Genomic DNA, 22,053 nt, shown 5'->3' with positions numbered 1-22,053 from the left:
CGACCTCCGCTCCGAGCCGGGATTCGGCAGCGAAGTCCTGTGCGGATGCGGTTAAATCATCGGCTCAAAACATCTGCAAGCGATTGAATTTGCTGGTTCTTCTGCAACGTTCGTTTCTATCTTTGCTATTCCAGCCCGAGACGTCCTGTTTCATTGCGCCTTGCAGGAATTTTTCCTCTTTTTTTTCGGCGTTACCATGCGAATTAAGCGCCATTTGAACTGCCAAGACACCTCCAAAATCATTTGCAAATGGGAAGGGGGAAGAGATGGCACAGGCCAACGGATCTCAAACATGAGGTGCTACCTAAGGATTTAGGTGAACCAGAGCTAAATGCACTGACCTGAAGCCCATAGAGCAAGGCAAGGTAAATGTTAACAGACTAAAAGCCAGCTCATTTTGGCTGCGTTGTCACTAGACTCATTTAAACGGAGGCATTTCAACTGCGGATCCAAATCCGTAAGTTGCTCAGATGCCCCGGCGCACCTCTTGCTCCACTCCCATCCGAATACTTAGCAGGAAACCCTGCGGGAAAGGGGGGTTCGCTGCGTGGGGCTTGCGGGATGAGGCCAGAATGGGGGAAAAAAAAAAAAAAAAAGTCTCAAGAGTCGGGAAAACCTCATCCCGTGGTTTCCGGGGCGCTCTCTCCCGCAAAGAGCAGGAACCGGCCTGGTCGCGCGGCGGCTTTGCCAAAGTTTGAGCTTTTTTCAGCTCAAAGAAGTCGCGGTTGTTCTGATTTTTTTTTTTTTTTTAATTATCTTCCCCCTGTTACTTTTGTGAATTCAGCTGCAACAAAAATCCCTTCGGGTGCTTGCTCGAGGAAAAAGCACCGCGTGGCTATTGCCAAGGATTTCACACATAGCAACCACTGAGACAGCAAATGTTGTGGCAACTGGCGCAACACCCCTCGCGCACGGCCGAGTTCCTCCGCCGGACGCCTTTCCCCCCTTTTCTTTCCCCCATCTTCCAAGCAGATGTTGGCGTTTAGTCACTCGCCAGTGTTTTTCCTCCCCGATAAACATCCCCACGTCCGATGAGTCACGCCGCGCGCGCCGAGGGCGGCGTTTCGAGGGGAGCGCGGTGCAACGCCCGGCCCCTCGCGCCCCCCGCCTCGCCGCGTCCCCCTACCTCGGGCTCCATGCGGAGGAAGCTGTGCGGCCCCCGGCTGCTCAGCGTCGAGCGCTTGAACGTCCTGCCGTGGTGGAAGTGGTAGTAGTTCTCCAGGCTCCCGATCTGCGGGGAAGGAAGGGCGGGAGAGCGGCGTTCAGCCCGGGCTCCGGGGCCGCAGCGGAGGCGCGGGAACGGGGGGTCCCCGAGGAGGCAGGAGGAGCACGCAGCGCTCGGGGGCCGGAGCGCTTCCCCGCTCCCTTCTCCCCCTGCGCTAGGGGCTCACTGCAGTCTTGCAGCTTCCAAGACCTTTCCTTAGCTCCGTTCTCTCCCGGGAGAGAGGCTGGGACGTCCCCGGGCTCCGGGAGGAGCTTGCCCCGGGCCACCGCTCCCGGCGCGCGCTCTGCCTGGGAAGCTGGATTCTTTAGACGGCGCCATCTCGCTCCCTGAGCTGCCGGTTCGCGGTCTGTGTTTCGCAGGTTTATCGCGTCCGTTGCAGCCTCGCCCGCGCTGCCCCCGGCGCGCGATTCAGCGGAGCCTCGGCCTCGAAAGGAGCAGCCGCTGCGGGAGGCTCCCGGCCGCCGCCGCCGCGGCGCCCACGCGGCAGGGCAGCGGCGGGACGGCAAAGGGGGCCGGCGCCCGGGCACCGCTGGGTGCCCCCCGCGCCGTCCGCGGAGCACGAGGAGGAACGGAACAGCCCTCCCAAGAGCGGGGAGAAGAGGAGATGGGTAGCGTGAATATTTTTCAGAGTAAGCAAGAAAGTAGTGAAATCTGTGCCGGAGCTCCCAGGAACACGGAGCAGACGCGCTGGAAGGGGAACGTGGAGAGCCCGGAGCGACCTTTCCTCGCCGGATGCAACTCCAACGTTTGCCCTGTCCTGAGCAGGAGGTTGGACCAGGTGGCCTCCAGCCTTCCCTCTTCAACCTTACATTACTCTAAGCGGAAAAATTTAAAAACGCAATTTTCATCTAAGAAGCTGATGCAGAAAGCATTTGCCGTCCTCTGCCCCGAGATCGAAGAGGACGATAAACGCGGGCTCCAGCACAGCGGCTGCAGCAACAAGAGCAAATACGACCCTTGCGGATGGAAATACTGGAGAAACAACGGAATCAGGTTTCTAGATCCGGCATCCACGAGACTGAAGCCGAAACACTGCCTACGGCCCCATTTCAAAGACGACGGTGGGAAATCCAAGGAAGGGCAGAGGAGTCGGAGAAATGCCACGCGACCTTCCCAAAGGGCCGATCCTCCCAGACGTCCTGCGTGAACAAGCCTACCCTTCTCCTAAGGCGCCTAACGTGCATCTTGGAGGCCAGCTAGAAACGCTCGATCCTCCCCCCGCTGCTCCACACCACCATCGATCTTGACTTTTCTGACATCCACCCGCTGCCGAGAACGTGCAGGGGAGGTTCTCATTTAAACAAAGGTCGATTTTAATTTTCCCAATCGATTAGCAGTTTGGGGCTGCGGCAGAAATTTCAAGGGAATTGAGAGGTTTTTGAGGCAACCTGAACCTGTTCAACAAGAAGTGAGTTGAAGTTTCGGTGTTTGGGTTTGGGGTTTTGTTTGTTTGTTTAATTGTGGCAAATAAGCCCCGGTGCAAAGCTGGTGCTGCCGAGCTCCGCTTGTTCGCGTGCACAGCAAGCTAGCAACAACGAGAAAGTGCTGCTCGCCGTGCAACACTGTCAGTATCACACGAAGGGTATTGACGGCTCCGTTTCCATGGAAACTCGCTCCTGCCAATTCTGTCCTACAAAACGAGGAACGTTTTTTTTTTTTTTTTTTGAGGCCGAAGGAGCTATTCCCCATCATTGGCGGGACCTGGGCAAGGGAGGACCTCGCGCAGCCCAGCATCGCGCCATCCAGGAGGCCACGTGGTCCTGCCTCGCCTGCTCATCGCCCGCTGGCACGTTGAACCGGACCCGCTGCCCGCTGGCCGGCCCTCCTCTTCCTCGCCCCACGCCACGGGCAGGGACGGCTGGGTTTGCTCAGCTGGAGAAGGGAAGGCAAAGCGGGCTGAGGGAATCCTGGGGTTGCCTCTGGCCGCCTGACGGGGCGGTTGTAGACACAACGCATCCGGGCCCGAAGGACGAGAGGCGACAGGCAAGTTGCAGCAAGAGAAATCCTAATTAGATACAAAGAAAAGAAGTTTTCATGTAGGCTGGTCACCTACTGGCCAGTAAGGGTGGTGAGATCTCCATACTTGGAGACATTCAAACCTCAGCCGGTCAAGGCCCTGCACGCCCTGACTTAAAGTTCGGACCAGGGACCTCCGAGGTCCCTTCCGGCCTGAATCACTCTACAAACGCGATTCTTAACAGCCTCAACGACACGATTTCTCTCCTTGTGACCAGCACACCCGCACAACTAACAGCGGGAAGGGGAAGACGACCCGGCCTTCACCCAGCATGGAGGTCCCTGCACCAGCACTAGGCTTTTGGCCTCCTCCTGGCCTCCTTTTCTGCTCGACCTAACCGGTCCGTAAGCGCAAAAGGCAACCGCCTGCGCGCAGGGCACCTCTCGGCGGGCGGCTGCCGGGGAGCCCCGCCGGAGCGCTGGGAGGGCCGCGGTGCTGGTGGCAGCGACGACCACCCCAGCGACGGCTGGGCCGCTGCGGTCGGTCCAGCGAGGACCCAACCCAGAGCCGGAGGCCGCCGCTCTCCGGAGAGGACCTCCCCGCCCCGGCCGGGGGGAGGCAAGGAAGCTCCGGTTTCAGCCCAAAACGCATCCTGCCGAGAGTGCGGCGCAAGGCCCGTTTCGGAGGCCCTTCAGAGTTTTTCCTTGTGCAGCGTACAACGGGGTAGATTTTGGCGCGACTCGGACAGGCTCGGGGCACGTTTGTCGGCGCGACGTTGCGGGCCCGGCCGTGCCGGGAGCGCGGGAGAAGAGCGGCTCCGGGGCAGCGGCGCCCTGCGCCCCTCGGGGTGCCTCCGCGGGGGCCTGTCCCAGCTGGCCGTCGCGCCTAGCAAAGAGCGAGCAAGCGTTTGGGGGGTGTTTTAGCTTGGTTTAATTCCTTGCCTCACTTAAATAGAGATCTAATTAGCTCTCCATGCAAATTATTCCCCAAATGAAGTGTCACCCTGCCCTTTCCAGAAGGGGTTTAAGGACGTCCTGGTTCGGCCCCTCACGTTGGGCAAGGAGGACACCCGGAGAGCCCGCTTTGGCAGCTCCCCGCACACAGGTTTGGTCGTTAAAACCACTTCAGAGCCCCAGAGCAGGGCGAACGGCTCTCTGTCCCACGGCGGCTTCCGCGGCCGACGCCGAGCCCGCGCGTCGGGGTCCCGCCAGCAGAGCGGGGTCACCCGCGGCCGTGGCCACGCCAGGCCGAGACGCGGAAAGGCTGGTTTGACCGTCTTCCTGCGTCTGAGCGCGGCTCGCGCCGCCGGCTCCACCCTCGCCGAGGACTGAGCAACGCGAGGCGTCCAAGGCTCCTCCGAGGCAGAGGATCGAGTCCCACGGCCAGCCACGCACCGGACTTTCCTGCTCCCCTGCTTCAGGGAGCCCTTTACCCCAGAGATGGTCGGCAGAAACCTTCCTTCTCCCTGGAGACGCCCTCGTCCACAAGGGCGAACGCCCCTGCGAGTGGGATGCCACCGGCCTCCGCAGCCGTTTCGGGGAGTTCCCCGGGAGCGTCGAAGAGAGGCCAGGGATTGCTTTCTGTAGGAAAGCAGGTCACCAAGAGCCACCGCGGGGCTTCCCTGCCTTTCCCCAAGGGAACGACGGAGATGGTCTTTGCAGCCTTCACCTCTCCTCCCTCGCCGTGTTAGGTGCTTCTCTGCGACTTCTCTCCACCCAAACGTCTCCTGCCATCTCCAGTGCAGCACCAGCCCTCACCATCTCTTCTCGCCCTTGGGTACAGCTTCAAGCCAGCACCTTCCCGCTGCCGCCCGCCTTGCCCTGCACACCGGGAAGGAGCCACCTCCCACGCAGGTCCAGCTCCACCTCATCCAGCTGAGTGATACCGTCTCCCAAGGAGGCGTTCGAAGCCCATGGGCATCTGCTTGCTGTCTCTCATCCCGTCCCACCGGGCTTGCAGGGAGCGCTGCGCAATGGGCTTCTAGCCCAGCCCAGCTGAATAACAAAGCAGGAAAATGAGCCTTTTCCGCCTAGGGTCCACCAGGACCAAGGTTTCTCGTGGGAAGGTCTCAGGGAAGTGTGCTCAGGCATGGTCAAACAGAGACACCCCTTAGGGCAGCCCTTCCAAGCAGCCCGACGACGCTTGCTGCTAGGGCACTACTCGCTCCTGGGAAGCGGCTGTCACTGGCGGGAGCCCCCATCACAGATCTGGGTGGCTGGACCAGCAGGAGACACGTGGCCACAACCAGGGGTGAAGTCCAGCATCCAGGATCACTGTGGGCAGCAGCAGCCTCAAGGGCGATGCCATTGCCTAAGAAGCAAGCGTCATCCACAAATGCACCCACTGTGCACACGGAAAAGCAGTTTCTCTGGATTTGGCACTGGACTCCTCACTGTGGGAATCACCTGGTCGGTTCTTGGGGGGCTTGTGCTGAGGGAGAAGGTGGAAGAGCTCAAGGAAGAGTCCTGAGAACAGCTGAGGGCCTGGGAAGCCATTCAGAAGTGCACGTGTTCCCATTCCAGCATTTGTGGGTGAGATGGGAGCCAGGAACACCCTGATGCAACCACAGAAATATTTCTTTTGGTCTTCAGCCTGTTCATAGTGTCCCCTGGAAAAAGGGCTCAGTGGAAACCCTGGATGGAGAAGGGACTGACCAGTGGCCACATCCCATCCGCAGGCCAGACACGTCCAGCATCATCAGGAAAAGCTCCAGTGCACCCAGCAGACGGCTATCACAGACTGGGTGTATCCAAAGGGGAGCAGAAACTCCAGCAAGCAAAGACAGCGAAACCCAGAGCCAGGAGCTGCCAGGAGTTAGATAAACTTGAACGGGAAGAAAGGAACATATTTGCCAAAGGCTGGAGAGTGGGAGACTTTAAATCAAGGTATTCTCCAGCCAAAGAGGGATAAACACAGCAGCCCTTTAATTACGTTACACAGCATGCAAGACTCCGTTGTTCTGGCCCTACGACAGAGCATTTGGGTAATGCAAGCGATTCCCTCCTCGCAGGGGGCTGGAGGAGAGCTCGGCAGGTGAGGGCAGCGCACACAGGAGGACGGGATTCAGGCAGAGCATCTGCTGCGGGAGAGCAGGCAGCGAGGCAGGAGACTGCGCCCCCGATCCAGCCTCCCCGTCCGATTTTGTTTACACAGCGCCCTGCCACTTTACGGTTCAACCCGGGGTTTAAGTATAATTAAAGTGAGGTTATAATTTGCAGTTCAGGAGACACCTTCTGCAGCAAGACAAATTGCAGTGCCACCCAGCCAGAAAAGTGCCGAACGGCGAACAGGCTGAACAGCCGGGCTGGAAGAGGAGGAGAAGAGACGCAATAAACTCCGGCGGAAACTTTGAGGACACCAATCCACATCTGGAGCAGTTACAGAAAAGATGAAGAAAAAAAAAAATGCTCGGAGGAAGGGAGCTGCCGTGATGAAAGCCGCCTTTGAGCCATAAACGTGCTTCGGAGGATTAAAACCAAAAGTTCCTTGTGTTCCCGAGATCTGAGATAAACCGGGGCTGGAGAGTCCAAAGTTTGTTAAATCCACAAACGCGGCTTCCCAGCGATGGGAATTACTCGTGCAAAACCAGCAGCCGCTCCCAGGGTCACTGCGGGCTCCGATGCGAAGGGACCGGCCGGGACGCAGCGGCCGGCGCTGCCCCGGCCCCGGCCCCGGCCGCGCCGCGGCGGCTCGCGGAGCGGGGCCGGGCCGGGCCCGGGGCGGCCGCGCTCGGGGGGGGCCCGGGGCACCCCCTGCCCTGCCCGCCCCGCCCTGTCCCGTGCCGTCCCGGTGCGAAATCGCTCTGCCCAAGTCACGGCGCCGCCGCTGCGGCACCTCCCGCCGGCCGCTGCCCGGGACTGCCCCCCCCCCCCGGCCGCCCCCCCGAGCTCTCCAGTGCCGGGACCCCCGGCAGCTCCCCGGGGCCGGGACCCCCCCGAGCCTTGGTGGCGGCGGCCCCCTCGGCGCGGAGCCCCGGCAGCTCCCGGGCCGGGTCGGGCCGGCCGCCCCAGCCGGGGCCCGGGGCGGGGGTCTGGGAGAGGGGGGAGATCCCGGGGGAGGGGGGGGTCCCGGGGCTCTTACCTGCCCCAGGTTGACGTATCCGTAGGCGGCGGCGAGGCGGGCGGCCTCGGCGGGGCCCCCCCGCAGCCGCACGGCCCAGTGGTTGGTGTAGAGGGCGCGGGGGGGGCGGGCGGCGGCGGCGGCCGCCAGCGCCAGGGGCAGCAGGCAGAGGCAGGCGGCGGCGGGGGGGGCCCGGGCGGCGGCGGCGGGGCCGGGGCCGGTGCCCTTCCCGGCTGCGGCGGGCATGGTGCGCGCTGCTGGCCCGGCGGCTCTGCTGTGCCGAGGCTGGGCGGAGGGGGGAGCTTCGCCTTTTAAAGCGGCCCCGGAGCCCGGGCGGAGGCGGGGGGATGCTCCGGGGGGGAGAGGCGGAGGCCGCGGAGGCGGCGGGCAGGGCCCGGCCCGGCCCGGCCCGGCCCGGCGGCAGCGGCAGGGCCTGGCATCCCCTGGCATCCTGCGGCTATTCCCTCGGCATCTCGCCTGCATCCCCCGGCATCCCTCCTGCATCTTCCTGCATCCCCCAGCACCCCACCGGCATCCTCTGGCATTCCCCTGGCATTCCCAGGTATCCCACCTGCACCCCTGGGCATCCCACCCGCATTCTCCCCCCCCCCCCCCAGCACTGCCCCCCGGGCACCCCTCCGCACACCCCTTCCCTGGCACGGCCCCAGGCAGAGCGCAGCCAGCCAGCGGCCCAGCTCAGCCCGACACGGGCTCGGAGGCAAGGGCCGGCTGAGGGGGCTCTGCAGGGGCTCCGCGGGGGCTCATTCGGCCAGCAAGAAAGTGCCCCCACGGGCTGGGGGGCAGCCGGGTGCCCCACAGGCTGCGGGCGTCCTGCCGGCAGCCCGCTGGCATGTTGGGTGGCGGCGAACGCCGGCTGGGTACAAAAGTCCAGCAGAGCAAACAGATGGCTCCCGTGAACTTCGGCCGGCACCGGAGCCGGCCTGCAAACGAAGAAAGCTCTTCCCGGCACCGCTGCCGAATCGCGTCGGCCCGCAGCCCTCGCCCAGACGGGCCGGGGTGTCCGCAGCACCAGCCGCGGCTGCCAACCGAAGTGCCTAAAAGAGCCTCCTCCAGGCCCCCCTGCACGTGCAGGCCTAGGCACCGGCATTTTCCTACGGGATAACTCAGCTGGGGAATAAACCCAGCACGGAGCCCACTGGGATATGCAAAGGGAAAGAGGCGCCTGCATTCAGGTGGAAGAAAAACAACATTTTGCTACAAATGACACAAAGTGAAACGCTCAGACGCTGCCCGAATCCGAAGGGCTGCTCCCGCTCTGCCAGCAGAGGAACGCAGGATTTAACAGGGATGCAAGCGAAATCAGGCTCTGGGCCTGGCGTATTTTGCAATGAACACGCACGGAGACGGAGGCTTCATTTTAACTCTTTTTGTGTGATTATTTCAAAACCGGATGATCACTGTGAAGCACAGACAACGATCAAATTTGTGAGCCAGGCGGGGAAAGGTAAACAGGAGCTGCTGCAAACGCTGCAAGCGCACCATGAGAAAAGAGGGGCAGCCGAAGCAGTAACGTTCGGATCCTTCCAAATAAAAATTCTTTACAATAACCCTGCCAATTTTATATCTGCCCGTGAAATACAGTTATAATCTCGGCACATATCAAGCGCTTTCATTTCCCACATGGCAATAAACTCAGAATAGAGCTAACATTTTAGCTTTAGAAAGCCTAAAGCAGAAAGTGTAGGGGAGAATGCTGTTTATTTGAAAACCAATCCTCTGTGGCTCTTTTCCGGACGACTTCAGAAGCGGCGGGGGATGCAGCTGCTTGCCGGCCGGGAGAAAAGCTCCGCAAGGCTCTGCGGAGCAGCACTGCCACGTGCCATGAGTCACGCAAGCCGCTGCCGATGCTCTGCCCCCGGCACCGCTCCCGTCGGGGCTGCTTTGCACCTGCAGCTCCGCAAATTCCTGGGTGAATTTACAGGAAATCCATGCTGCATCCAAAAATTTCCCAGCCGAGGCAAAATGCCATCGTGCTGGTCACAAGAAATAAAAAGGAAAGGCTCACTATGGAGTCAGGCCTGTAAAAATACCCAAAAGATGGATGCGGAAGCATCTCCCCTCGCCCAAGGCCCTGAGCAAGGCATCAGCTCTGGGTGATGGGCGCAATTCCTACGGGAATCCCGGGCTGACCCAAAGAAACCCAACGGTGATTTCAAAATAAAATCCTGACAGCCAAGAGAAAACACGGTGCGTCCTTGCTGAGCTTATCATTTATGTCAATTAAAAAAAAAAAAAAAAAGGAATTGGTACGGCAATAAGGAGCGTTGTGTGGCATTTCCTGAAAAGCGGATGGGAGCATCCTTGGAAAGACTTCCCTGCATAAAGTGCTGCCTGTTTCCAGAAAAATAGTTTGCTATGATCCACCTGTCCCACCCCAAGATAAATGTAACAGTAAATAGCGGCGTTCCCGGCCGCTCGCCGGGTTGCAGCGGTGAAGCAGCTCCACCTAGGCAGACGCCGGAGCGGCTGCGCGCGACCTCCCCGCGCTCCGCCTGCTGCTTCGGGCAGCGGCTGGTCCAAAACGCTGGCGGCCGCTTCGGCGACGGCGGCCGGCCGAGACGACGCGAACCCGTCCGAGACGACGCGAACCCGTCCTTCTTCGAAAGCTGCTTATTAGCCCTCGTCAAGCGTAATTATGCTGCGCCTTCGAATGAGGCGGCCGACATCGGATGCTGGTGAGGCTGCGAGTGCTGAGACAGACGCTGCTAACGGCCTCGGCGTAGCGGCGTCGGGGTCCTGAAGCCCACCGAGGGCAGCAGGAACGCAGAAGCTACAGAGGAGGGTACGAAGCAGCCACGTTCGGAGGGGCAGCTCCCCGGCAAGACCCCGCGCGGGCTGGGCTCGACGACCCGCAGAGGCACCTTGCAGCCTAAATTACCGTGCGACCAAGCTACGGAGGGAGGTGGCCGAGGAGGATGCGGCAAGTCCACGGGACGGCGTGGGCAAGCGGAGGACCGTCGCTCCTCAGCTCTTCCGATACAAGATGCGGGTGCCACGCGACGACGCCCGAGGTGGAGGCTCCAGATAGCCCCAAGGAGGCACCTAACCAGGCTGCGCAACCCTCTGCTGCCGTGGGGCTGTTGTGGAGGCAAAATCCTGCACGGCTTCCACGAGCCGCAGGAGAAATCAGAGGAAGGAAAATGAGAAGATGCCATCTCCAGCTCCGGGAGTCCTGATCTGCAGGGGCCGGAGGGCAGGAGAAGACTCCATCCAGGGAGGAATCTCCCAAGGCTTCTGCTACTAGCATGGATGTCCACAACAGGGATGTCCTTAGGGACACAGCACCTGCTGGGGCGCCCCGACAGAGACAGGCACCCGTGGAGGAGTGGCCGTGGGAGTGGACAGGAATGTGGGACGTGTCCGTGGGAAGTGCCGCTGGAAAGACCACCCAAGGCCAGCCGGTGCGCGCGACCGGCACTAGGTGGGGATGGCAGCACGCCGAAGCGGCCCGGCCGCCCAAGCGCTCCTCGGCGCTTTGCAACCCCCTGGGTCAGATTTTCCTCCCCAGCGAGCAAGATGTGACCAGTAAGGAAGCTGGTCCTGCACGCTGGTGGTGGTGGGGGGGACACACACGTCTGAGCTGGTCCTAAAAACCAGGCAGCGAGGGAAAATACTCCTTCCGAGCAAGAGAGCCCAGTCCAGGCTGCAAAATGGCTTTGCAAACGTCGCTTGGCTTAATGAGCCAAGCGTCCGTCACCAGAGGACAGCAAACGTGCGTCCAGCAGCCTAAAGCGGGGGAAACCCCAGCAGCCCAGTCCCCCTCCGGGCAGGCGCTGATCTGCAGAGCTCGCAGCCCGGAGCAAACGCGCGCGGTGTGTCCGTCCCAGCCTTTCCCGGCGCGGGCGGCGCTGCGCCCGCTCGCTTTTTCCTCAGAAAGAGCAAAAGGCAACGTTTCCCGTGCCCATGGCTGGGATCGGCATGGGAACGGTCCCGACGTCCCCCGTGGGGGCTCCCGGCTGCCTGCGCGAGGGCCCGGAGCCAGCGGTGCCCTGCCGGAGCTCTGGGGCTTTCTCGGGGAAGGTGGCGATGAATCTTTTAGATGGAAACAACGGAGTGGGGCTGGTTAAAGGCTTTAAGAAAGGGGCTGGGTAATCTGCAAACACAAACTTTGCAGTTTGCAGTTTTCCAGCTAGGTGCCTGCACCGAACTCATGATGCCAAGCGGCGGCTGCAGCCAGGGGACGGGGACAGGACAGGGACAGGATGGGGATGGGGATAGCACAGAGGTGGGACAGGGACAGGATGGGGACAGGGATGCCTCTGCTATTTGGGAGCTGGCACTGACCCATGGGGCGACAGGGCAGGTGGGAAAACTGGCACTGCCGGTGCTGGCAGAGGAGGATCGGGGCCCTTCTTCCCACTTGCAGGCTAAATTTATTCCTGTCCCGTTTCAGCCTCATTTGTCCCAGTGCCAATATTGTCTTCTGGGCGAAATAGCTCGTCTCCCTTCCCGGTGCTTCCTCCTTGGAGTATTAATAGCGAGCGGGCAGCGCCTCTCCCAGCCGCTACTGGGCAAATCCAAGGAGCATGTGTGCGGAGAGGGGATTTTATTTTTTAGATCAGAGTTTCCGCTCAAAATCCACAGTGATTCCCTGCAGAAAAAACAGCTCAGATCCCACAGCACATCTTCCGAAATCCTCATGCACAGCGCTCTGTGGGCACTGCCGCCAGGACCGGGCCAGCGAGGAATTCCGATTCTTTCAAAAATTCATTCTCTGGTGGCTGATGATTTTTGATGATTTGGAAAGTTAAGCAAAGGGAGCAGCTCCATGTCTTTAACCCCATCTGACGTTATGCAGCGGAGCCCTGACCGGGACTTTGCAGCAATTCCAAGTTACAGCGACGATCCCTAAGATTTCTGGTCCAATCTCTCCAAGGTGCCTGGTGCGAAAGACTGAGCAATGGGAGACGCTCGCAGTCGGCTGGGTGCTCCCCAGGCTTCTCCGTGCCGCGGCCTGTGTTTATGTCCCCGCTCTCCTTGCACGCTGTCGCTGTCGGCAGTGGGAGAAGGAGCCTGGGAGGCTGCGGGAAGCATTCATGCAGCAAGGTGTCACCTCAGAGAACCTCTGGCAGCCCCAGCCCTCCCTCCGCCAATGCAAAAAAGATGTGTCAGCGTGGTTTTGCTAAAGACGGCTAATAGTTATTCGTGTGTTGTTATCCTCAGGAGCTGCTGGATCCCACCTGGCCCTTCCCGCACCCTGGGAGCTTCCCTGGGGCCAGCGGAGCAGGTGCTGAGACGCGCGGTGGCGAATGGCCTGCAAACGTCGTTACCTGGAATCGGTCATGAGATTCCTTGTTTGAGGGCGAATGCTGGAGCCCGCTGGCCTCGCTCCCATCCTGGTGGATCAGCAGGCGCTTCCCATCCCTGCTGTCCCTGTGAAGCTCGCAAGGCTCCGGTGTGTCCAGCTCGAGAAGCCTGCAATAACCCGTTATCCTGCAGATCCGACTGCGGGAGCAGCTCCTCTGCCAGTGCCCCCTGACACAGTGCGTGGAGTGGGATGAAAATTGCCAAAGGAAAAAGGCTTTTGGATGCTGAGGCCATGCCAGGAGGGGGAGGGGGAGAGGAAGGCAACCAGGGTGTTTTAAAGGGCTGCTAAGGGCAGCCTGCTCTGAAGCACCCACCGTTTTCCAGCGCCAGTCCCTCCACGCTCTGCAAGCAAGCTCGAATGGGAGCCAGAAATCTCCCCGGTGTTGCTGTGCCATGGCTGGAGGCCCCGAGCCAGCCGGGCTGGCCGCTCTCCAGCTTGGCTGCCACCACCGAGCCCCTCTGGAGACAGGTGACCGTGGTCTGCCAGGACCCTACGAGCTTTGCACCAGCCTTGTGTGGCGGTGGCTGCCTGCTGCGTTTGCTCAGAGCTGCGGCGATGCCCACGCAGACAGGATCCGTTCGGGAGGTAACCGGTGACAATGCCGTTCCTCTCCTCACCTTCTCACCCATCTTATCTTTTCTGCCGGGAGCAATGGAGGCAAAGTTTGCAGAGGGAGGCAATACCTTTTTTTAGACTCACTGGAATAATTAGTAGAGAACCAGGCATGCTGTTGGGGGCACGAGCCCTTCAGTGGGCCTGAAATAGCAGCACAAGTCTGCAAAGCTGAAGACAGGCAGAGAGCAATAGCTCGGAGCACAACAGGTTGCGTTAACCAGCCCTGCCACCAGCAACCATTTCCCAGCCTTTTTCCTTGGGCTAAGAAAAGCCTCCACCCCTCTGCCGAGACCCCGTGTCCCGACTGTCTTCATTGGAAACCAGGCGGCCACAGGGACCTCCCTCCCTGCGGCCCCTGGGTATCCCAATGGCCACAGCATCGAGGTAGAACCTGTGAGGATCCCACCACCACCCTGCATCCCGTCCTGCTGCCCCAGGGAGCCTATCTGCCCCCCCAGGACCCTGTCCCATCCTAGGGGGCTTGTCCCATCCCAAGAGATACTGTCCTTCCCCAAAGACACTGTCCCACCCCAGCATCCCTGTCTGACCCCCCCCCCCCCAGGGACACTGTCCCACCCTAGGGACCTTGTCCTACCTCAGAGGACCATGAGGGACCTCCAGGGACCCTGTCTCACCCTGGGAGCTCCATCCCACCCTGGAAACACTGTCCCACCCGGGCAGTCCCATCCCACCCCAAAGTCCCTCTCCCATCCCGAGGTCCCTGTCCCACCCCGGCAGACCAGTCCCACCCTGAGGTCCCTGTCCCACCTCGGGGTCCCCGTCCCGCCCCGGGGTCCCTGTCCCTCTCCGGGGATGCTGCCCCCTCCGCAGCCGCAGCCGAGCCGGCGGCCGGGCGCGGCTCCGCACCAGGGGGCGGCGGCTCCGGGCCGAGCCGGGCCGGGCCGAGCCGGGCGGGGGCCGGGCCAGGGCGGGCGCCGGGGCCGGGGCCGGCGCCGGGGCCGGAGGAGGGGGCATCCCCGCCTCCTCGGAGCGGAGCCGCGCTCGCAGCGCCGGAGCCGCCGGAAACCCAGCGCTGCTGCTGCTCCTGCTCCTGCTGCTCCCAGCGAAGTTGGTGCGGAGCGAGAGCCGCGGGGCCCGGCCCGGCTCGGCTCGGCTCGGCTCGGCTCGGCATGTCCGCCCGCCCGGAGCCGCGCCGGCGACGGCGGAGCCCCTGAGCGGCAGCGGCGAGGAGCGCCCGGCAGGACTGGCCCGGCTCGCCATGGAGCAAGTGAGTCCGCCGGGCCGGGCCGGGCCGGGCCGGGCCAGGCCGGGAGGAGGGCGGCTGGGGCCGGGACGCGCCGGGGGGATCTCAACTTTGCGCGGGGCCGGGCGAGGGCCCCCGCCGCGGCGCGCAGCCGCCGAGCCCGCCCGGGGAAGCGGCTGCCGCCGGCCTGCGAGCGGCTCTGCCCTGCGAGAAAGGTTCCCACGGAGGTGCCACCGCGCCCCACGGACGCGGCTCTCTGCGGATCGCTTAAGACGCCGCGAACTGGTCAGCAAGTTAAACAGGCCGTTTTCTCCGGTCATCTGGCCACGTAATTATTTCTTCTTCCTTTCCTCTAACGAGGTTTTGCTGCTCATGCCCAAAGGAAGCTCCGGCGGGGCAGACTGCGGCGTGGGGAAACGGGGCTCCAGTGGCTGCCGCTCACCTCCGCCACCCCCTCCCCATGCTTCGCCTCCCAAAATTGCACGGCGAGAACGAGACCTTTCTTAAAACAGGCGATGAGAGTTGGGAGCCTGCAAGGCGGCCCAAGTCAGCAGCGAGCAAAAGTTGTTAGTACCCGCCGGCATCCATGAAATGAATCCGCGTCCAGCAGGCGTCCTCCCTCCGGGCGCCCGCTGGCCGAAGGGGCTTCGGGGTGGCCCAGGGGCTCGCAGCGAGGATGCCCACAGCGTGGCTCCCGCTGCCTCCCAGGGCCAGGGGCTCCCAGAGCCGCTCGCTCTTCGTTAATGAGAAATTAGTTTTTGTTGCTCCGCCGGTGACCGCTCTCGAGGGGGGTGGCACATGCAGCTCCGCATGTTCCGCGGGTTTCGCGTGGATCCGAGCATTTTGTTGCCAGCGAGGGGCTTTGCTCCTGCACGGCAGGGAGGAGTGGAGGTGATGACATTATTTTAACAAAATAACGTACGGAAAAAGGCAGAGAAGGAGCTGAGGTGTGAAAATGCAGGTTGTCTCCTGGGTGGCGTGCATCGCTGTGTCTTGCTATAGATGCTTATGTGATACACCGGTTCCACTAGTTGCTTGTTTTAAACGACATTACTGTAACTGAGTTTGACACTTCGGTGCAGTACATGTAACCGGTAAAAACACCGCTGTGTGGCAGCTGTCTTGTGCATGTGTTTTTTATTGGAAGACATGAAAAGTATGTGGTTTTCTGGGCCCTTAAAATACAGCGAAAGGAGGGCAAGGGACAGTAGAAGTAACGGCCTAATCTTTAAATAAAAATAAATCACATACCCTCTCATTTTACATCCCTGCTGCACTTAAAATGTAAGTGTAAACCAGGCTGTAAGAGCGCAACTCGTGTTTCACTTCTAATGTCGCCGTGATTAAATTGCAAGAATGACTCGTCCGCATTGTTTTTGGGGACGGATGCCTCTGCCTTCAGCCAGTGACGGAATAACTCCGTTCTTCCCTCATTTACCCAGCTCACTTGGATGATGCCAGTGGGTTTATTCTCATGGATTTACACCAGTGTCAGGAATGAGTCGAGCCCAAGAATGTCCTCCAAGGGATACCTGAGCACATCTCGCCTCCAGCAGAAGGAATACTTGCATAAAGCCAGATTAGCGACAGCAAATTGTCTCTTTGTGCCATGCTCCAACCTCAGTCACAGAATCGGAGGCCACGAGCAGAGTGGACACCAGGCCCTGATCTCCCGGCGTCCTTCTCTGGCAAACCTCCCTTGTTAATATTGCCATTGCGAGGGTGGCATGAGCAGGCCATAAAGATAATCTACAAAAATGTCAGATGTGCTTTCTAAGGCTCTTCTTGCTTTTGCAGGAACAAGCGTCCAGGTTGCATCACAGCTTTTTTTTGTTTAAAGCCCTTAACCTGTGGGCAAGGGATTACAGCGGCTGTGCTGTGTCTCGCGGTGGCCTCTGTGTGTGCCCCACAGAAGCAGCTAACCCACACGCCTGGCCTGGGCACTTTGACAGTCCCCTGGCACCCGGCAAGTGCAGCGCTGAGCCCTGTAAATTTATCCTGTAGCAGGGACCAGCAGGCTCCAGGCTCAGGTGACTGCTGCGCAATGCGGGGGGCAGAGCGCTTTGCTCAGGGCTGGTCTTATCTGCTGAGACCAGCAATCTTCTCCTCATCTTCTCTTCCCTCGTCTGGGAGGCTGCAAAGAGCTCGCAGTGCGGCAGGGAGGGACAGGGCCGGGCGGAAAGGCCTGCGGTGGCAGCGCGCAAGTCCCCGTCCCCGCAGCGGCACCCTGCGCACATGCAGCAGCGGCAGGTTTTACATCCTTTTCCTGCCGATATTTGGCATGGGGAGTCTCTCTCGAAGTGGGGAGAGCCACGTGCTTCGGCTGCCCAGGGCAGCTTAGCGGGGAGGACGAGGCTTTGGGATTCCCACTCAGCCCCTCTGCGGATGCTCCCGCAAAGGCCCGGGATGCTGGCGCAGGCGGGAAGGCGGCGTGGATGCTAGGGGGAGCCAGGCCTGGCTTCTCCCCTGTGTGCTGGCTCCCAGCGCAGGCAGAGACGTTCAACAGAGCAGGAAGTTTTGCAATGTTTCGGAGAAGAGCTGCGCTCTCTGGGCCCGAAGCGTTCGAGCACGCAGGCAAAGGCAGTGGGAGCATCGCACAAGCACGGGCTGCCCGATGGGCCTAGGTGAAACTTTGCAGCTCTGCCTCTCCCAGCACAAGTGCAGGCGTGAGAATAAACTCAGACAAAAACGGTTGATAGGGCAGGTCGGTTTTTAAGAAGTAAACTGCTGTGTCTTCGCAGCGAGTGCTTTTATTTTAAAACCACAGCAGATGAGAGAGTTTTCACTCTGCAGGGCAAAGTAAAGGGTCACAGATAGACTTTTGCTATGTGTTTCCTGATAGCCTTTCTGCCATCTGCGAGGTGAGGAAAAAGAACAGTAAAAATTAATCTGCAAAGCAAAAAAAAAAAAAGAAAAAACAAAAGAACCTCCCCTAAAACCATCCTAAGCAGTAAAAGCACTTGGGAATAACAGGCTTGGCAGCTGTTGGTCTCGAGCCACTGTACTAAACTCTTTGTACAGCTACAACCATGCAAAACTGCTCAGAGTGAGATTAAAGTCAGTGCCCAATTATCTAAAAATGACATCAAAAGGGTGCTCAATCAGGAAATCAACAGGTCTATATTTGTGCAGCAGTTGATGTTTGCAGAAATAGAAGATCACAACTGAGTTCAACTTCCTGGCAACCTAAAAAGTCAAGTTAAAAAAAAGACAGTACCCCTCATTTCCCGGAAAACTGTTTCATGTTTTGTCATCCTGTATTGTGGCCTTTTTAAGCCCAGTGCAGTACAACTGAAGCAACCTCTACACAGCGCGCCAAGCAGATTTCCGTATGATTTACGCTGGGTAACACGCAATTGCTTGCATTTCTTTTTCTCCATCCGCACCTGATCCACCGTGCAAAAGTCAAGCCTTTGAAAACCTTAGTGGAGAACGGAATAAGTGCCGGTACACAGCGCGTTTAATCTGTTTCCCTCTCTGGTGCAAATTTCCCCTTCAGAGTAACAGCTCGCCCAAATGGCAGCTGCTGTCCAAGGGTGTGTTCGTTAGGGGTCTGGTGCATGAAAACAAATGTGTTAGCAAGGCTTTCCCCTGCCAGAGTGCTGGTGCGGAGCTTCTGGCACTCGTCCGCACACCCTTGCTCCATCCCTGCTCCCTTCTGGCCATGGGAGTGTCCAGCGTCAACTCCTTTTGCTGCACCTTGGATTTCCTTGCATTAAGAAACATGCTGGGAGACACAGCTACCCTCTTTCAGTCTGTTTGTTTTTCTCCTGCGAGGAAAGGTTACATCCAGCAGCTGGCAAGGACCACTGGGGGACAAGGGGGTCCCGTCTTTGCCGTGCATCCTCATTCACTGATGATGCGCTGCGTTTCCGCAGCGGGATTACCGCTGTTGCAGACAAACACAAGTGCTGTGTCCCAAGGGGACGTGGAAGAAACCAAGGCTGGGATAACGGTGCAACTCCCTGCAAGGCGCTGGAGGATTTGGGGTCAGCCTCCTCTTAAGAGTCACAAGCTCGGTGAGGTGTTTTTGTAAGGAGATTTGGCTGAGCTGGAGGCAGCGAGGGATTCCCTGCGCGCAGGCCCAGGAAAGGAGGCTTACATGGGGCCGGCCCGCCAGCCGCAGGGAGCTCTGAAGGAGGCGGACGGGGCAGCCTGCTTTGGCAAACACTTCTTCCAGAGCTCCAGAGGGGAGGAAACCTTTCCGATTTAACTGAGTCTTGTGGTGAAGTCAGTCAGCTAACAGGGCTGAGGGCCCCACTGCCCCCGTGTTAGGTTTCCTTTGCCCCTTTGAGGAGGCCATCGACGATGGATAGTTCTGAGTATTTTTTAAAGCAGGAAAGTCATACTCGCCCATTTTAATCAGGCCTGGAAAGCCAGCAGGCTCAAAATGCAGAGCGCTGGGGACATTCAGGTCTCCCTGCACTTCTTGCAGATGGTCTGTGGAAGAAAAATCAGCAGTCAGGAACATCACACCGTGCTCCAGGGCTGCGGGGCCTGAGCAGTCGGTACCACTCTTCTCCACGCTCACAACCAGCAGTTTCTGTCTCCTTGCCCAGCAGCACATTGCAAAGTGAGGAACTAAACTCAGGCCACAGAGCAGTGTGAATGCTAGAAAATGCGAACACCATCAGCATCTCTTTGGCTGAAGCAGAGTAAAGCCATGCAGCCAGCGCTGGGCAGGACATTCACTCCTTGCAGTTTGCATCATATGCATGGGGAATAGCTACAAGACGGAGGCAGGGCGTGCTCCAGGGCAGGGGCACCATGAAGCCGAGGAGACAGGTGGTTTCTTGGGCCATGGTGAACCAGCCCAGGCCTGGCACTGACCCCGGCAGGAGAGCTGTAAAATAGCTTGGACAAAAAGCAGTCTTGGTGCTGCCTTCTCTGGCAGTGTTTTCCACTACCTGCAAACCACAGAGGAGCCTGTGTGCAGGACCACTGCCAGGGCCAGAATGCGGTAGCAATGCTGTGATAAACTGCTACTGCTACTGTGACAAACTGCGGGCCCTTGCGCTGTACAGGTGCCCAGGGCAACGGCTTTGGGGCAAAACTGTGTCAGCTGTGAGAGTCTTGCAGTGCCATCGTAACTGAGGACAGGAGAAGAGCAAAGCAGCTGTGTGTGTGTGGAGAGCGCGGGCTGTAGTGTTTGTGCCTATGCAAGGCAGGAGTGGCTGAGCTCTGGGTGTAAAGCGAAACCTAGAGGAACTTGCAGAAGCTACCACAGGCCAAAATATGAGTGGTGCCACTAACTCTAGTGGTAGCAAGATCCATCCTTTTGGAGACTCAGGGTTTGTCGGAAACCTCGAGGAGCAAAGCTGAGAAGGGTGCTGGTCTTCTAGGAGCCTTTGGAGTACCTTCACAGAGGGAGAAGCAGAGACCCACTGGGAGCAAAGGAACAGAGTGGACTCACTGCTGTCCTGAGTCCCTTTGGGTCGGCCAGGGTCCATGACCATTCCCCAACCCCTGTCCCAAAGGTCTGGCTCTGGGGAGGGACCTGGCTGAATTTTCCTCTCCCTTGCTGAAGTTTTCCCTGGAAAATAGGCAGTCTGGTCTCACGTTTTTCCCCTAGTGATCTGGTCAGCTTGGGGAAGGACGTTTGTGGGGGGTGCTGACTTATTCCCTGGGGAGGTTTCCTGAAGACCTTCACTAACTGGATGGAAAGTGCTTTTAATGTACTTCCTTACATTAAATGTAATGCCTTCTCCCTTCTACTTTTCCTGGTGTCCTTGCAGGATACAAAGGAGGATGTCGCTGAGAAACCAAAACCTGCTCCAACCGCAGAGAAATTTGGCTGGATTAAGAAAAGCAGTGGGGGACTCTTGGGATTGTGGAAGGATCGTTACATCCAGCTACGCAAAACACAGCTAGTGGTCTACGAAGATGAGGTATGGTCACAACTATCATGTCTTCAAAAAAGAAGCAGGATCAGGCCTTGGCAACACACATTCCTGGGTTTTTCACTCTTTCCTACAGCCCATTCCTTTCCAATGGGCTTCTCCAGATATCTCCAGGAAGGTTAAATGCTATGAAGAGGAGACAGCTACTGCCTTTCAGAATATATTATATATCAAATATTTTAGCCAGTAAATATTTTGACAGTGCCATTGCCAAAAAAGAATAAGGGCAGGATGTCCTGTGAGAAAGCAGCAGAGTAAAACTTTGGGAGGAGGCAGGATATGTGCTATTAGTTTTTGGCGTTTAAAGGATAAAACTGCTTTGTAACAGACTGACTGCCCACCTGCTGCTGGAGAGTACAACAGACAACCTTGCAGCTGTTTGGCACCCCTCAAATAGCTCGAACTGCTGCTAGTCAGACTTTTCAGGGTTTCATTTACCCATTGATGGGGACAGGATGGGATTGTGAGTGCTTGCTCTCCTCCTTAAACGGGGACAGAGTTTGGATTTGGCTTGTCTCTTCCCCTTGCTTGAGCAAGCCAGTACTGAGCGAAGGACCCCTGGGAGCCTTGTCCTTGACTTCCCTGGATAAATTGCATGCCTTAAGTTCACAGCCTCATTTAGAGCTGTTTTCAATCAAATGGGAAATAAGAGCCAAGCCAAATCTGTCTTGTGTCTTCACGCAAGAAGAATGAAAAGTGCAGGGCCAGTCCTGCGTGGCTGCAGCGAGACTGTTTGCCCCAGTGAGTACTTCCTGAAGCTGCCTCTCAGTCCCAGGGTTAAATGCGGCTTCTGCAAAAGCGGAGTCAGTCCCAGAAGCCCCTGAAGAAAGCAATTATAGTGCAAACCACACAGGCTGCAACCAAGAGGGATTTGAGACAGCAGGTAAGCCTAAGCCCTGCTGGTACACGGTAGCTAGAAGGAACCTCTGGGCTGAAGGATGTGCATGAGTTAAGAGAAGTGTTAGGATGAAGGAGCACTTTTCACTGTGCATCTACACAGGGACCATGGGCCTGTGTGGTGTCTAATGCAAGGGGATCTGGGTCATTTGTGGACAAGAGAATGATACGAAAACAAAACCATTTATCAAGGGAACAAGAATGAGGAAATATTTCAGCAGTTGCATTGCTACGATGGTTTCAGGAACAACAGGACTGACAAATGAGTTTGGTTCTCTTTTTTTTTAAAGACATTGCATTGCCTAATATAGAAGATTTTTTATAAACAATGTAGGTTAAACAGTATTGCTTCCTCTCATACTTCTGAGGCCTTCCGCTCTCCCCAGATCCCAAACTTTTCTGGAGGAGTTAGTTCTTGGTTTTGAAATGTCATGAAGGGTGCAAAAATAATGAAATGACAAGTCAGAGTCAGGTGATGATGGTAGCTTGGAAGACAGGCAAGGTGGTGGTGGTGATTTCAGAGCAGAGAGATACAGCCTGCTCTTGCAAACTGTTGACTCTTTGCAGATTGCTTTCAAGCGCCCTGGACACCTATTGACCACCTGAACCTCCACAAGCTCAAAAGATTCAAATCTGTAAACAAGGCATAGGTTTTTTTAAGGGCATGCCTTTAAAAACAAGATATATGGAGGTTTTCATTACCACAAGGGGAAAGGCAGCTTTTAAAGTAAGATTAATCTTCACAGACATTCAGAAGAAGGAAAAATCCCAATCACTTAAAGGGTTATTTTATTAGCTCAACAAGGAAAATGGCATTTGTAACAACCAGGCATAATGTTTTCTCATAGCCTGCAGATTGTGGTAACA

At 58.2% G+C, this 22,053-nt stretch overlaps 3 protein-coding genes across 3 annotated transcripts in view; 1 reads left to right on the top strand and 2 right to left on the bottom strand.

Moving 5' to 3' along the window:
- PCSK6 (proprotein convertase subtilisin/kexin type 6) overlaps positions 1 to 7,400 on the bottom strand; it is a gene marked incomplete at its 5' end in the record, with an annotated part of 48,984 nt that extends 41,584 nt beyond the window's left edge. The window contains 2 exons of the mRNA XM_062583296.1: positions 1,127 to 1,231; positions 7,263 to 7,400. Coding sequence (XP_062439280.1) covers positions 1,127 to 1,231; positions 7,263 to 7,400 — 243 coding nt within the window. The remainder of the gene's footprint in view (positions 1 to 1,126; positions 1,232 to 7,262) is intronic.
- Positions 7,401 to 11,793: 4,393 nt separating this feature from the next.
- LOC134144811 (uncharacterized) lies at positions 11,794 to 13,604 on the bottom strand. The gene is made up of 4 exons (XM_062584014.1): positions 13,577 to 13,604; positions 12,884 to 13,187; positions 12,533 to 12,677; positions 11,794 to 12,283 (listed from the first exon to the last, which is right to left on the bottom strand). Exons 1-4 carry the CDS (start codon positions 13,602 to 13,604, stop codon positions 12,053 to 12,055), a joined length of 708 nt encoding a protein of 235 aa, XP_062439998.1. The 3' UTR covers positions 11,794 to 12,052.
- Positions 13,605 to 14,182: 578 nt separating this feature from the next.
- The window catches only part of PLEKHO2 (pleckstrin homology domain containing O2), a 31,082-nt gene continuing 23,211 nt past the window's right edge, over positions 14,183 to 22,053 (top strand). The window contains exons 1-2 of the mRNA XM_062583329.1: positions 14,183 to 14,413; positions 20,125 to 20,277. Of these exons, the coding sequence (XP_062439313.1) occupies positions 14,405 to 14,413; positions 20,125 to 20,277 (162 nt within the window). The 5' untranslated portion in view covers positions 14,183 to 14,404. The remainder of the gene's footprint in view (positions 14,414 to 20,124; positions 20,278 to 22,053) is intronic.

Source organism: Rhea pennata, chromosome 10 (genome assembly GCF_028389875.1).
Source record: "Rhea pennata isolate bPtePen1 chromosome 10, bPtePen1.pri, whole genome shotgun sequence".
Taxonomy (NCBI): Eukaryota; Metazoa; Chordata; class Aves; order Rheiformes; family Rheidae; genus Rhea; species Rhea pennata.
Note: the sequence above shows the minus strand (reverse complement) of the source record. Positions and strands in the feature narration are given on the sequence as shown.

Excerpts from the sequence above, each read along its gene's own strand:
- LOC134144811 (XM_062584014.1), bottom strand. The coding sequence starts at position 13,604 with ATGCAGGGTGGTGGTGGGATCCTCACAG. Across the intron at positions 13,188-13,576 it reads TGGTGGTGGGATCCTCACAG|GTGAGGAGAGGAACGGCATT; the intron begins GTTCTACCTCGA and ends ATGGGTGAGAAG. Across the intron at positions 12,284-12,532 it reads AATCTCATGACCGATTCCAG|CCTCCCAGGCTCCTTCTCCC; the intron begins GTAACGACGTTT and ends TGCTTCCCGCAG.